We start from the raw sequence: 16,915 nt of genomic DNA, 5'->3' as shown, positions 1-16,915 counted from the left end.
AAACTGGTCGTCGCCACGTGATACGAGATCTCAAAGGTCTCGGTTTATCTAATATTAAAGCTGTGCTAGATTCTACTCTGGCCATCTGCTCGTTACTTAACTATTGGGGACAGCAAACCGGGCCATAACGAGCTATCTAGACTAACATCGCACTACTCTACCAAATGAAATGACGCCAGAACTCTGAAGAAACTTTAAATGGTAACGGACAGTCGAGTAGATGTGCAAAGCAGGCATTGCGAGAAATGCGGTTCATCGCATACTGACTGGAAATTTGGACATGAGAAACCTGTGCTCAAAATGGGTGCCGCGATGACTCAAGGGAACAAAACCAGCGTCGTGAGGATATTTCACTCTTAGTATGTGGCGTTGTTGCGCTGCAATACAGCACAGTTATCGAGTCAAATTCACAGCGACGGATCAAACGTAGGTCCATCACTTCACAACTTCGACGAACAAACAGCTAAAACAGTGGAACTAAAGTGAGGAACCTCCTCCAAAGAAGACTAAGGTGATTCCATCTACAGGCAAAGTCACGGCGTCTGTTTTTTGGGATGCATGTGGACCAACATCTTCAAAACGGAAAAAATGACAAGTATCACGCGAACTTCTTGCGGCGTCTGAACGCTGTAGTTTAGGAAAAGGGGGCCTCATTTAGCGAAACGAAGTTTTGCTTCACTACGACGACGCACAAGTTCTCACATTCACTACAGCCATGACCAAAACCAATGAGAGTTCAAATTACTTCCTCGAAAACGCTATTCGCCAGACGTAGCCGTAATTGGTTTCCAAACAGTGAGAAATTGCTTGGTGGTAAGGTCTGTCAAAGAATGGTGGAGTCTGCAGTTAATGGCTATTTTTTGGGGGCTCTGCGGGTTTCCACTATAATCAGGGTACCGAGGATATTAAATATCGCTGAGAGAAGTGTATTGAGCTGAAATAACACTATGTAGAGAAAGATTTTCCCAACATTCGTGTTTTTCTTTCTTTTTACGTCGGATACTTAAGGGATAGCCCCCGCATCTTTACTGCTAAACAGGTTACATGCGTTGTTTACGCCACTGGGCTCAAGATCGATAGAATACAGGGACGTTTAAACTCTTAGGATTACATAGTTTCTGGTACATATGACAGTTACATGTTGCTATAACAGTTTGACATCTGTATACTACATGAAGAGCTGTCATCTCATCACACGTATGAATGGAGGTGGTCGATAACAAGTCAAATGAGCAAGCACAGATTTAAGATTTCCGCGTCAACTGCTAACGTTTGAACCTTGTCCAACCTCTCTTTTATGATTATTGCTAAACTGACTTGATCATGCCATTCAAAAAGTCTCACGGAAGCGACGACTGTTACCTCAGAAGGAATTTCTAGTCGGCGTTCGTCATGTGTAGGCCAAATTTTCCTACGAGATTTTTTTCGTTTAACTCCGGAAGTCAAATAGTGCCAGTGACTTAAATTGCCTTAGTAAGAATTTACACACTAAACAACCGAAAAAACAGTCCAAAGCTGCCTATATACGCAGCTCCTCAAATACGCCAAACTGTGTGTGTGTGTGTGTGTGTGTGTGTGTGTGTGTGTGTGTGTGTGTGTGTGTGTGTGTGTGTGTGTGATGTTCCTTTCAGATAATTGGGGAGATGTACTCAGCAATATCTTACAGAAATTAAATTCATTTTTTGTGTGTTTCTACTAATCAGTGAAATTTTTGTATCGCTATTTGCTGACACTAATCACAGTGGTGAAAGGCTCACAGAATCTGACTGTTTAACCTACTTATTTGTTACATGTACTTAATTCTCGTAATTACAATAGTAAAACGATAACGTGTTGCCGTTTTCGTCTAGTCGTCTAAGGAGCGTATTATGGGAGATCTGCAGTGTATTATTTCATTCTGATTAAAAATTAAATGAAATTCGAAGCTGTATTGCTGTTCTGCTCATCTTTTTACGCGTCAACTGTGGCTGGCCACGTTACTGCAGGCTAGCCTTACCAGCTGCCCAGCCAGTGCTGTTCAAGTTAAACGTGCCAGTAAAGCTGCTGTCCCGTATTATCGCCAACGCATGCGCGTAACGCATAGCACAAAACGTACCCTTTTATCCTATTTGACAGTACTGTAGACAGCCTGGCTGCAGTCTCATGTGATACGGAAATCCAATGAGGTTCCAGCAAACGCGGAAGAATACATAGTGCAATGTTTACATCAGGTTTATTTTGATGAACGGACTATAGAAGATGCCTAGTAATTGGACATTAGAGAAATACATGCACTTTCTAATCTCATAATGGAGTTACTGGTTTCTGGAATCACGATGTTTTCTGAGGCAGATTTATCAACAGTTTCCATTGCCTACCATCAATGTCTTGTTGGACGGTAGAAACAAATTTAGGGAACCATTTGCTCCTCATATCCAACAGGACATATACATCCCACTTGAAATAATTACGAAACTATAAATAATCGAAATTCTGAAACACTCTCTGAATGTACATTCCAAAAGTAGGACACATTTAAAGTAATACGCTAAATTTTAATTTGGCCACGAAAAGGTTAAGGCAATATATCACATTCAGCTACTCAAGTCCTCAGTCAGACAACTGCAATGTCCTCAGCAAACCTCAAAGCTTTTATTTCTTCTCCCTGAACTTAATTCTCTCCACATTCTTTGCTGTTCACTCAATATAACGACTGAGTCTATGTCAACATTGTCAAACACTTTTGAAAGGGATTGGGTGGATGGGGGGAGGGGGCACAACATCCGTGGCTGTAACAGAGAGGAAGAGGGCGGCTGGAGGAGGATGACTTAACACTGTTACGGTAAGTGCCACACACCGTAAAGTTTTTGGAGTGGTGTAACGTTTTCATTATGACTACCCTAACAAGCAATCCCGTTTTCTCTTGGGGGTACACGGTCTACCTCTCATCGCCGAAGTGCTGATAAATTTATGGACGATCTTATCTCTCATTATCTTTGTGAAAAATTGAGACCACGTGATCTGCCGGCAACATCTCATCGGTCTGAAACGCAATAGCAAACGCTATGACGAAACATACCGACGCCAATGACGTCATCCACTAACTTGCACGGGGAATTTCCTCCGGGCGGCTTTTCTGACTGCATACCATTTTAGTATCACGCTATGACTGCCCGCACGTGGGCGTACAGATAAGATGTCCCAATTTGTTTGGATGGCAGTCTGTCCAGGAAAATGCAAACTTTTTCGATTTAGTACGAAAAATTTCGCCTGTTAAACATTTTGTACATATAAACAGCTATCTGCCCGGAACTGCAGCGGTTAAATTTTCACCTTACCCTTATCTAAATTTTCCCCTATTCCTCCAAAATCACTGTAGGCCAACAGTTCCGCCTCGCCAGTCAACATTTCTTATTGTCATTTCTCGAATGACTGAAGTTATTGAAAACTTACGAAACTTCTTTAAATTAGTGTGATTCAGTAAAGCAGAAACAATGCACAAATACACCAGGCAAATTTTCTGACGACATTTCTGCATACACCGATGACCTGATAGTCATCTGTTGGTACTGATCTCAAGAATGGGATTTTTTTTTTTTAAAACTATTACTCCACTAGACAGTCTTCATTTCACATGGAAAAAGCCACTGAAACGGCATTTACCCAACACGGAGATTTCTAAAAATATTCTCTGGCAGTACCATACTGCTCCATTACCACCACCCCCCCCCCCCCCCCCCCCCCACACAAATTTCAATGAAAGCTACACGCCACGTCGACCGAATTTTCGAGAATTTGAGTTGAAAAGGCAACCACCCAGTAATATGACTCCGTAAAATTTTTGTCTTTGTGGTATGTCAAGTTCAGAACAAATATCAATATACCACAGCAGTTCGAGGCAACTCAAATTCTAGAGAAAATAAACTTTTTCCGGAGAAGCTTTGTGAGCATTCATTTCCTAAAGCGATATTTTCACGACAAACAGCGTTGCTCACTCGGTAGTGTTGGTTAATGATAATCGGGTAATCAACGGATCATTGGTACGAATTTCGCTTTGGACTTTCCATTTTATTTTTTCGTTGAGATCCAATACATACACCATTTAAATATAAAATTTTATCAAATGTTTAACACATCGAATCATTTATGAAAATGGACGTCTTTTCTAATTACATAATATCACGCGCAAAATTGTACGTTTTATTGCAAAGATAGCATCTCAATTTGTCGATTTCCATGTATTGGTAGAACTCTAGGGAAGCTTAATACACGTAAGACGACCGCATCTAGAACGCTAGTGTGACCCCTTCTTTAATACTGTTAAGTATTTGGGATTAAATAAGGACGTCTAAGCAATTCATATGCGTCCTGCCACATTTGTTACCAGTAGGTTCGTTTAGCACGCCAAGCATTACGCAGACGCTTCGTAAATCGAATGTGAATCACTGGAAGGAAGTAGTTCTTCACGCGAGGCATTGTTCAAGTTTGAGGCTGACTGCAGAACAACGCTACTACCGTTAAGACACTTCGCTAAGCACCACGAGAGAAATTAGGGATCGTACGGAGGTAGACATTTTTTCCCTTTACGAGTGGAACAGGAAAGGAAATGACTAGTAGTGGCACAAAGTACCGTCCGCTATACACTATGTGTATTGCATGTAGATACAACTAACTTTAGGATTTCAAACAAAGCCGTTCGTAGTGTACCAAGCCTGTAACTATCAAGTAGCTGGTTTATTTCTCTCTATACATATCTCTTTAAAAATTGATTAAACATTTGTTAATAAAACTCATAAAAAGTACTAGACAGCTGCGAACCCGAAAGTTCTTTTGTACGCTGCTGTTTTACTAAGAACTCGCCAACTGGAGGCAGCAGACTGCTATCTTCTTCTGACCTTTGAACTTAACAGGCCAGTTAAGGGGCCCTACAGCTTAACGTGGAGTCCGAATCACGGCAAGAATCTACTTTTTCACATAAAACGCTGTCCAAGACGATACACGTGAAATCCGTGGTGTGGCACTATCACCTTCCTCGGCGCTTTTTAGATTTACTGGTCACACGGAACCGATCGTAAACTGAAATTTCGACCAAAAATTCGAAAATATAGTTTGGTGCAATTACAATTAAGTATAAAACGTAGGACACTATGCGTTTTTGAGTGATTATTAATCAATAAAAGGTTTCATTTTTTTGGAAAATATTTTATAATTCATAATTGTTGAAGCTTTCGTTGCCACTTGCTGACACTGATTGCTAGCCTCTGTATCAAGATCTTTGGCCTAAGTTTAAAGATTTTTCTCACGTTTCACCAATCCAAGCGACTGGAACTGTCACAATGTTTCACCCTGCACTGCTGGTGGCTGCCTGTATGTCAATTAACAATTCTATTGGGTAATATAGGGTTCGAATTGACGTGAAAAAGTTGCATATAGCGCTGATGCATCACTAGACTCACGATAATGGCGATTGTGACAATCTAAATAATTCACGGCGTACTGAAATTTCTTTTTCAGAGTGTTAGATAATTTTATCTTACTGCTTCAGAAAACTGATTTTCAGAGCTCTGACCTGTAATGTATGAAGTGCCAATCCGCTAGGTGCCGTTCTCACCTCTGGCAGCAGCCACTCGCAAACAATGCACCGTTCTCCACTATACGGACGCTATTCCCGGTTTATGAAACTATGCGCGCAGTTCACAGCTATTCCATTGGTTGCCGACGGATTTCTTAAGGACAATCCAAGCAAACATCACAATCTACTAAGTTCCATTGGCCTTGTTCTGATATTTGTGTCTTAGTTACTGGACGACAGCACAGTAAACAAAAGATACAGGGCGATCCATATAAACCTTAACTACTTGAATGGGTCAATTCACAGGACGTGAGAAAGCGAGTACAGTTCATCGAAGTTTGTGAGGGCATCTGCCAATTTATTTCCCAAACTGGAAATGTATCCCATTATTGCTTTGAGCAAGTACTTCAGTCTTAATTGGAACACACTGTACGTTTACAATGATCATAAAAATTGCATATTGCCAACAATATAGAACGCCAATGTTGCTGGCAAAATAACAGCCACGCGTACTTTGGCCACATGTACGGCAACATTGTCGGTCAATGTCGGCAATATTTGTGGCACACTCCGATTGAAATTACTTTGTGATTGACGTTCCAGTGGACGGAGGTTGGGGCAGAGAGAGAACCAATCGCGGCTTTTTCTCTGGCTCCACGTGCTCCTTGTGTTGCCTTTGCTATGAGGAGCTGCAGCGCTTATCACATGTCACGTCCCGCGGGGTTTGGGAGAGGCCAGAAAGTAGACTGCTCGGGCGGAAGGGGTTGGGACGCGAAGGAGCGCCGAACACGCTGTGACTTTTTGCATGTTTTGCTGCTACAAAAATATTTCCATGCAAATATGGCAGGCTAAACTACAGGGTGATTCAAAAAGAATACCACAACTTTAGGAATTTAAAACTCTGCAACGACAAAAGGCAGAGCTAAGCACTATCTGTCGGCGAATTAAGGGAGCTATAAAGTTTCATTTAGTTGTACATTTGTTCGCTTGAGGCGCTGTTGACTAGGCGTCAGCGTCAGTTGATGCTAAGATGGCGACCGCTCAACAGAAAGCTTTGTGTGTTATTGAGTACGGCAAAAGTGAATCGACGACAGTTGTTCAGCGTGCATTTCGAACGAAGTATGGTGTTAAACCTCCTGATAGGAGGTGTTTGTGCAAAGGGAAAAGTTCTGGACGGCCGAGAACGAGTGATGAAAATGTAGCACGCATCCAGCAAGCATTTTTTCGCAGCCCAGGAAAATCGACTCGCAGACCTAGCAGAGAGCTGCAAATTCCACAATCAACTGTATGGAGAGTCCTACGAAAAAGGATGGAGCGCCACCACATTGGCACTTATCTGTCCGTAACTACCTGAACGTAAACTACCCGAGGCGATGGATCGGCCGCCAGGCAGCCCGTGACAGAGCACTTCATCACTGGCCTCCAAGAAGCCCTCATCTTACCCCCTGCGATTTTTTCTTATGGGGGTGTGTTAAGGATATGGTGTTTCGGCCACCTCTCCCAGCCACCATTGATGATTTGAAACGAGAAATAACAGCAGCTATCCAAACTGTTACGCCTGATATGCTACAGAGAATGTGGAACGAGTTGGAGTATCGGGTTGATATTGCTTGTGTGTCTGGAGGGGGCCATATTGAACATCTCTGAACTTGTTTTTGAGTGAAAAAAAACTTTTTAAATACTCTTTGTAATGATGTATAACAGAAGATTATATTATGTTTCTTTCATTAAATACACATTTTTAAAGTTGTGGTAGTCTTTTTGAATCACCCTGAAGTTTGAAGTATGATAGACGTCTCGCTTTCTGCACAGAAATGTTAATATGAACAATGTCAGAGTCTCCATCTTTATCAAGCGATCACAAACTGGTTAAAATCTGACTCCTTTACATCTCTCAGTTTCACATCGTAGCTGGCCTTTAATAGTAATATTTATGATGTTTTTAAATTAAGAAAACTACTGAACACTTTATACTTTATGTTCAGTGGGCTCGATGCCATTCAACGAGTTGTGTTCACCATTTGCCATTTTCTCTGCTTATTTAGATTTGCTACTTTCGACATGTGTATTATTGCTATTATTCGCCTATAACGTGTCATTATGGTATCTGAACTCATCACCGTTGCCGTAACACCAGCTGCCAAGACGACGTTCCCACTACCTACGAAGACAGCCAACATTCGGTAAGAAGAATAATTGTTCGTTTTTCGATGTGTGCGCGCAAGCAAGCGCGCGCAGCTATCGATCGCACTATCACTTGCCGCCTTGTGTACAAGTCGGCAACTTACTCGCAGCCACTGCTGTCAACCACAAAGTAATTTTAATCTGAGTATATACATTTCCGTCATTACAGGACTCGTGCATTCGCGTTCCACAAAGGAAAAAGAAAGGGAAATTGTGTTTCGTGGGTATGTTTACTTTTCAGTCCAGTAACTTAAGAAAACTCACGAAATGATACTGCATACATGTCTCTTCCAGAACGCTGAAACGTTATTTTGAAAACACTGAATAAAAATTCGAGAATTGGTTGAGACTAATACGAACATATACCAACCAGAACCAGATCGGCGATGACGAATTCTGGCTGTGTGATTCAAGCGAAGTTTGACGCACTTCTTAATTACACTTATCAATATACCTCTTCGTGTAAGACTGTTGCATAGCGTTGTTGGAAGGACTTAAATAAAATTTATTTCAGCTTCCTGTAATTAAGTCTTCTTTCTGTCGGCCTCTCTTGGCTAGCTCTTGCTTTCTTGAACTCCAATGTCAATAGGTATCGAGGCCTGAGGATGCCTCAGTTTCCAACCTAAGCACTGTGGTTGGGAAACCACAGAGCTATTTCCTTCCTCAGGACATGATGCCTAGTGACGAAATATGAGCACACGGAACATCTGATCAGCTGCATCAATTGAGTTTCTAACTAACAGGGCACACTTCCAGTCTGGCTAAACTGGCACCCAGCTTTCGAGGATTTTTTTTTCCTTCGAAGTTATTGACAGATATGCTGTAGTACTAGGAACTCTCTGTACGGAATTTGGACAGTTCTACAGAAATTCACAAAGGAAGCACTATCACTTGGGAAAAACTTATCTTGTAAAAATATTTGTCTACATCCAAAAACAATGATGGCAATTCTGAATACCTACCCATGAGCTCTACAGGAAACCTAAAAACATTTTTTTTTTTTTTTTACAGGTCACAGTTCATGAGAATTGCAATAATGAGGGATATTGTTGTAACCGAAATACACAATAAAAATCACCCTAGTCCTGATGATGGTTGCACACAGCACCCCAACATATTTACTGAAGAATGGTCTATTAAACCCTTCCTGTGAGAACTATGCTCAGGTAGCACGATGTCCCAAATGCCAACTGGTTGGCAATTTGTGGAAGACTGTAGCGTTTAATTTTCCATGTTAGACACTGAAAGCATAATTGCAGAGGTAGGGTTGCCAACATTTTAAATGATCACTGTACAGTACATTTAATGGAAATACGGAAGCGTCCGATCCCGCCCGTCTGCTTTGACCCATGACGTCACAAATATGGCGGAAACAAAAACAAATACACACACTTTCCAAAAGAAGCCTAATGACACTAACGGGACAAGCGCGGGAAATGGGGTGTTTTGGGTGGGGGGGCAAACTAAATATAAACAAATTTAGACGCCTTGCGTAGCTACAACGTGTAAGTGAAGACAGCCATGCATGAATACCCACCCACCTCCCCAGGGGTCGTAAACCCTGCAACCCATATAAGATAAAGATGCTTCAGTAGCTGCTTAGTGTTTTTTGTCTTTTTAAAAAAATCTCACGGGATAGAACGAACAGATCAGAAAGATAAATATAATAAACTAAAACAGAAATTGGAGGAAACACATAATTAACATAAGTAATAAGTGTTTTTAAATTTTAAAAAATCTCACGAGATAGAACAAACAGATCAGAAAAGTAAATAAAATAAGATAAAACAGAACTGGAGACAGCCACACTCAAACCAAACTCCGCGCCGTCATGACGTCACACACGACAACACCCTTACGTCACGGGTCAAAGCCGACGCGTGGGATCGGACACTTCTGTCGACCCCATTTAATTTGCCAAGCAAGGTGTTCTAGAATCTCAAGGACTATGGAAATGGCTATGGGAAGAGTTCTTTAAGCTCTGCTACTGGAGGCAGCTAGAACATTGTCATGTTTTTAACATGTTCATGACCACATGTCAGCTCCTGATTATTTACTAAACAGAACAATATCACTGAATTCTGTTAAATCTATGACAAGGTGCCTGAAGTTTATTCACACTCGTTTGAATAGAAAGGTTATTCTCGTTGACTGTGCTCTTGTGCAGTTGTCACTCTGGTATAACTTTCAAATCTTTAACTCCACAATGTCTTCCCAGCTTAAACAATTTAAAAAGTGGTCGATATTAGCTCTGTGAGCTCTTCAGTACTGCTATACATTTTCTGCAAATTTAACTCTAAACGTATAGCATATCTTTCAAGAATTTAAAAAATGAATATATCTCTACAGTAGTGCAAACTTATTACTCTTCAAAGGCAGTAGACAAATGTAACAAGTGTCGATTCCCACTTTGTCTTGCTGCATTAGTGACCTACAGCCTGTGTATTATCTCGTTTAACTGGTAATTACATGAGGAAATTGTTTGTCTGAAAGTGAGTCCTAATCGTAGACACCGTCAGGACTGGTAAAGAAGTACTGAACAATTTTCACATTTACACCTACCACTAATAAAATTAGCCCACAATTCAAGTTAATCATTAAGGATTTGAACCATGTCGGTTTCAAAAGTACACAAAAACTTGTTCGAGGCACGCCCTTTATTCTTTGAAGTTTAGGACTTGCTAGATGGGCCACTTTGATAATATTTTTCCACACAAGCGACATACACCCCCTCCCCATTTTCACAGTTGTACTTTCACAAATGTCAGTTTTAGCTGCCAGCAGTGGTATGCACCTGGGCACCACACACTGCCCAGCACTCGAGGGGAAACACTTTTCACCTCAGCCTTAAAATCCACCCCGCTTACTCGAGTCCAAACCTAGTACCATTATTCAAAACAAATTGCCATTAACTATTGTGAATAAGACTCTTCAGTGTTTCACATTGTAGTCCTTTAATCGTGCCAAGACGAGAAGAAACATTACAGAAGTCAATCTAAGAAAGTGTCACAGAATAAATGTCGACCTACCTGTTGATAAATCCATAGCCACTCTTTACATTGAACCACTTCACAGTCCCGGTAACTTTGGTTGCTGAAAAGAAAGAAATTTCAAAATTTTACTTTAAATTCATACAAAGTTGCTGTGCAAATGCTTGGCAAAAATAACCGCACATAAATCTTAAGAGGGCAGACTGGATTCATCGGTGGGATACTGAGGAAACACTATCGCCTCAATCAGGTATAACAAGAGAAAGAACGTACACAATGTGTGCTACAAATGGTCACAGGTTTGTATGTATGCCTAGAGAGTAAAAATTGCTGATAATGACTGAACAGACAGACATTAAGATGGACACCAACTACTGTCACTACCAATTTACAAAGTCTCAAGGAAAAGCATTAAGTTACAAGTATACAAATACTAATAACTAACAGTCAATTCTTTAAAGAATAACTCTCGTATTAAATATAAAAAGGGAAATGGAGCCCCATGCTTCTTGACAGAGCGTAGGGGAAAAATGCAAGAGACCCGCACCGTCATACTAGGGAAGGTCCTAATGGAGGTGGTTTGGTGTTGCCTTCCTCCAACCGTAATGGTAACCGATGATGAAGACAACACCCAGTCATCTCGGGGCAGGTGAAAATCCCTAACTCCACCGGGAACTTAACTCGCGACCCCGCGCTCAGGAAGCGAGAACACCGCCGCACGACCACGAGCTAAATAACTGGGCAGTTTACACTCTGGATTAAGAAAGTTACGACATCTTCCGAACTGTGGCTCTGTGATAAAATTTTGAGGTCAATTCTAGTGTCCGATTCCACTCTTCAACTTTGAGCAATGACATCATACCTAAGAGATGTTACAGAGGCAACCTTTGAAAGCAACTGATCATATTCATAAATAAACGAATGTAGCATACGATAAAATTACAAACAGTTCACACAATTAATTACTTAGCCACAAATTATACTGCCAAGAACGAAATTTAATGAAAATCACAGAACCTTCAAATCCGGTACAGTATGTGCATGGTGGTCACTTAATACCAATTGTTTTATCTAACAGTACTAGTACCCAAGGAACTAATATTGACAGTAACTGGAAATTAACTACATAGGTTACCAATTCCAGCCATTCCACAGTCATTTTGATCGTTTCAGCAACAAGTGTGTGCGCAATAAAGTGCTACAGGATTTCTACATATTCTTTATTACTATGAAAAAGAGAAAAATTTGGAAGCTGTAACCGCAATACTTATTAGTTTTTTTGTAGTAGTTCCGTGATCAGTGAGAAATCTAGAAATCCTACAAAAACCACAGATTTACTGCAAAAAATATCCAAAATTATGAACCATCAAAAAGTTGTAATAAGTAACTAGAATTGCCCTATATAAATGGCCAATTCTAGTTACCAATTACAATTCTCATTTTACACCACAGTAGTTTTAGAGAGCAGTTACAAATGTAGAAATGATATTACATTTCAATGCACACAACTGCAAAAATAATTTATATATGAATCGTAGAGCAGTTTTAATCTGTAGACACTCTTTTGTCATGTACTGGCTTTTCTTTTAAATTTTGTGTTTCTCTCCACGTTTTGTGCTACTGTTTCCTATTTGTCATTCACTTAATTTTCCCATTTTTCTGATACATTTCAGTTTCTCCCCATCCAACCGCCCCCCCCCCCCCCCCCCACTTTCCTGCACTTCTTCCATTAGGTTCAATAATTAATATAAGATAATGCTAATCTGTAACAGTAGCTTCACCATGCACTTTACAGTAGTGCAATCTGAGGGTTCTCTCTGCTTTTCCAGTCACAAATTACGACAATACTCTTAATAGACATGAAAGTTTTTAATTCTTGTTCTCTATTATTTTAGTTACCTTCAGTTCGTTTCGATATAATTCATGACTAAAGAACTGCATGAATGTGATTGTAATTTTATCATATGCTATATTTGTTTGTTTTGAGTATGATCTGTTTCTTTCATAGATTGGTTAAACATAGCGTCTTTGCCTTAGGTACAATGTCATTGCTCAAAGCCAATGAACTGAATCAAACACTAGAATTTATATAAATTTTGCATATACATTCACTGGTGTAAGTATACGATCTGCAAAAAGTGTCACAGGACAGAGTTCGTAGTAAAGAAATAATAAAATGTCATAGTTATACTCATGAGCAGAGAAAGTAATCTCGAAGTTATCTTATTTTGTGGGGGTGTCAGTGAGAAATTATGTGTAAGTAGGTAAATACTCTCCCTGCCAAATACAGTAGGGGTAGTCTGGGTAATTTGTGCACCAGGTGTTACGCTGGCCACTAAATGTTCGCACAGTTTCCAACTTCAATACATAACTTGTGTTAAACTTAACATACGATTATGTATCTGAAGAATTTGATGGCAGCATTCTAAATTTTGTAAATCTGGTCAATAAATGAACTGAAAAATTTTTATTGGCCCAAGAAACAGTGAGGAAGGCAACCTGCATTGGGCTGTGTACAAGGAATCAGGTTAGTCGTTTACCATTAATATAGGTGTGGATACTAACAACACCTGGGTACAACTATAGACGATATGGTAAAGACAAGATTAGAATAGCAGTGCACACGAAGGCATTTAAGAAGTGAAATCCTCCCGCGCTCCATGCTCTAATCCGGAAGAAATACTAGTATGAGGTACATAATGGGAAATGCCTACTGTGGTTTGCAGACTGGGTGTTGAAGGGTGGTTTGATACGTTTCGTGAATTTCCATGAATGATGGGAACATTTTTGTTGCACCTTCATGGTTCGCAAGCTTTATTATTCCATGGATAGTAGAAAGAATTTCAACTATGTACAGTGTAAATGTTCACTGTTTACAGCTGCTTAGATTGATCAATGTAGCAGCTGCAACTGAAAATGGAGAAAACAGTTTCGTTCCATTACTGAACATTTTCATTTGAAGGATTTGACTGCCACACAAATCTAAAATGAAGTTCACGCAGACTCTACACACTCATTTAAGACAACTTACTTTTGGATTTAGGAGTAAATGTGTCCTTACACGCACCAAAGGAGAAACATGCTCTGGTCTTCGAACTGGGGTCGCCATAAAGAATACCATTCACAAAATCCATGATATGGTAATAAAAGACCCTCTAACAATGTGTGAAATTGCAGAGATTATAGGCGTCTCAAGAGTGCATAATATCTTGTATGGAGCACTGGCTATGAGGGAGGGTGCCTGGATTGCTCACAGTGACCCAACCATGGCTGGACCATACTATGCATTATTGGATCACGTCAAACTCGCATTGGCTGCAAAAAAGACTAGTGCTGGCATGCAGAAAATTTCTTTTTCTAGGATAATGCATCACATCCCACACCAGCGATAAAAATGGCAAATGTGCATGACATGTGCTTTTAACTGGAGGTTCTGTCAAACTGTTCCTCTGGCACCACATTTCCTCAACCTACTGTTCTGTAACACCAGCACAAATTTTGCTAGAACTAGGTAATTCCTTCGAAAGGTTATGTATCTGTGAAATCTTTAGTCTCCTGACAATGCTCCCGAAGCTTAGTTACATTTACGAGAACTTTCGAAAGTAAAATCTATTATCCATTTTAAAATCTCTGATCCCTGACTGAGGTCATTCGCCTTACATCATATGATCGACGTTTTGTACCGTGCCACATCGCGGAAATTTCAATTTTCTTTAGCCTATGAATACGACATTTTAGTTAAAAAGGGGGCTACATGCTCGATAATATTTATGGGAAGGCGTTCTTTGTGCGGCATTTTTTGGCGAGTCTCAATTTTGGGAAGTCGGCAAAATCAGACCGCACTTAGAAAATTTTCCTTTGCACAGTTTACGGATACAAACTTGTTCTATTTGCAGGCGCATTTTCTTTATTTTTGATTAGTCGTTTTATCGCCAGATACTGCCATTGAGTTTACCGTTGTGGCTACTGTGGCAGAGAAAGTAAGGGAGAAAGTTTGAACTTTTGTTGGTTACATAGTGTGCCATTACTAATGACAATTCCCACATTTGTCTGTGAAGCGTGTATAAAACTGCGTCGTATGCGAGGCTGCCACAGAGCACTGCCGTCATTCCAGTTCTAGCCTCTGTTGTAATGCGCGACAAGGCCTACTCACCAGCCAAGAATGCCGACTTTGTACCCTCATTTCATTATAGGAACGCCGCATTCAGTTGTTGCGAGTCGACAACTGTATTGTCAACAGCGCTTGACATACAAGAAGCTCAAAAATTAAAATAAATAAAGAATTAAATGAAAATAAATTTTGCCGAACAAAATGACGAATAAAGTGCAATCTTCCTTAATAGCTTTTTCTGCTGGCTGAGGTCTGTGTCGCTATCGCAGTCGACTCCAAGTGTGTGCGAGCTTTTTTAGGGGTGCGTCCGGCACTGGCTTCATTTTTATAGGTGTGGGAAGGCGGAGCAGCTGTCTAGTATATTCCGCGAACGGCCTAATCTGCCCCCCCCCCCCCCCCACTCTCATCCCATCGGGCACGTGAGAGACAGTGGGGAGACGTACTGCACCGCATCCACATGGACCAACGACTATGTAGCACTTTTCAACCGCCGTGGTGGAGGAATGGAATCCCCGTCCACAAGAACACTACCAATCTTGTTGCCAGCACGGGAGCACATTGCGCGGCATGCATTGTAGTCTGCAGTGTTCGAACATCCTATTAACCCTTAACTTTTCAGGTCATTTTCTGTACAGACTGTCCCACCGTCTCAGTGACCGCTATATTTAAATAACCATAAAAATTGCATTCAGCAATTTCCGTGGAACAGTTCAGGTATTACGAAAAAGGTTGCATTAAAACGGGCAAAAAAACTTTCATATAAATTTTAAACAACACACTACAAAATGAACCTAGTACTACATGACAATGCTGCGTAAACTAAAATCTTGCACTCCAAGTTTTACTTTTTACTGTATATTTATTGTTTATTACTCCTATTGTTTATTACTCCATGTAATAAACTCTCGCAAAACACCGAAAAAATGAAAATTAAACGAACTTTTTAATTCTTTAGTTTCCTTCGCTTATGGTTTCTTTGAACTACCTGAAAATTTTTTGTACAGACTTCAAGTCACATTGGCTTTTTGCAACAACGGTAGACGTCTTTCTTTTTGGGGCACAAATGAAGCATGTTTCGGGCGTTTCTACTGGTTCTACAACAGCCTGTGCTCTTGGGTCTGCTACAAGCAAAACACGGTGAAGAATGCACGAAGTTCACAGCGGGTGTGATATTAGTTTATCTGTGGTGACACCAACGAGTTTAAGAGGTTCAACAATTACAGCTGTTCACCTGAGTATTGTCTCTGTAAGAATTGCGAAGGGCAAACGCTTTCACCCCCCATGTGTCAACATGCGGAAAAATGCCACTATGTTTCGACCTTATGTATTTCTAGCAGAACCTTCAGCTGAAGATTCAGTCTCCACGCTGTCTTCGCCCCTGATCACTTATTCCATTCGAGGAATTCATAGGTGGCAGAACAAACTAGTCTTCACTTTCGCCCTGTTCCTATACTGTATTATGGTCACTGAATTTCGTTATCACTATCTGATCCACTACCATTTCCCAAAATATCTTCAAACCGTTTTAAAACAATACCCTCAAAGGCAGTATCCGTAACATCGACAGTAAACGTAGACCTGCCTACTGAATCCATGATAAAATCCTTGGCGCTGCCTCAGACTGCTAGCACGAAAGAAGCATTAATAGTACAGGTCGACGTCGTATTCAAATGACTACAGAAAGGAAACCGTGGCAGCTTAGGGAAATAACTACACAGCTCTGAAATTTTCTATACACCCCACAATTATGGCTTAGCAACGGAGTAACAAACTCTTAGAGGTTTGTGACGCGGCACCTGGGACGTTAACGGTTAAAAACAATGTTCCGCATTATGTCATAGCCAGGCGACAAACTTCGTGAGTTTCATTATTGCCTTTGAATGAAAGTCATTTGTCATCTCACTTTGTATTTGAATTACCTTCTGTACTGTACTAGTTCCGCGTACGGTTAGATTACTTGGCAGTGACATTCGTACATGAGTTCTGAACGCCAGTGTTTATATCGCGCGAACCTATTCGAATCACACAGTAAGAATTTTCATGTAGTTACATTCACGAATGTTTTTTACAACACCGCTT

At 40.6% G+C, this 16,915-nt stretch overlaps 1 protein-coding gene across 2 annotated transcripts in view; it reads right to left on the bottom strand.

Annotated features, from left to right (window-relative positions):
- Nucleotides 1-16,915, bottom strand: part of LOC124720412 (Y-box factor homolog) — a 138,809-nt gene that overhangs the window by 101,940 nt on the left and 19,954 nt on the right. For both annotated transcript variants that reach the window (XM_047245761.1, XM_047245762.1), the window contains exon 2: nucleotides 10,765-10,828. In XM_047245761.1, coding sequence (XP_047101717.1) covers nucleotides 10,765-10,828 — 64 coding nt within the window. The remainder of the gene's footprint in view (nucleotides 1-10,764; nucleotides 10,829-16,915) is intronic.

Source organism: Schistocerca piceifrons, chromosome 11, assembly GCF_021461385.2.
Source record: "Schistocerca piceifrons isolate TAMUIC-IGC-003096 chromosome 11, iqSchPice1.1, whole genome shotgun sequence".
NCBI classification, from domain to species: domain Eukaryota; kingdom Metazoa; phylum Arthropoda; class Insecta; order Orthoptera; family Acrididae; genus Schistocerca; species Schistocerca piceifrons.
The sequence above is the reverse complement of the archived record's forward strand: the minus strand, read 5'-3'. Positions and strand labels throughout refer to the sequence as shown.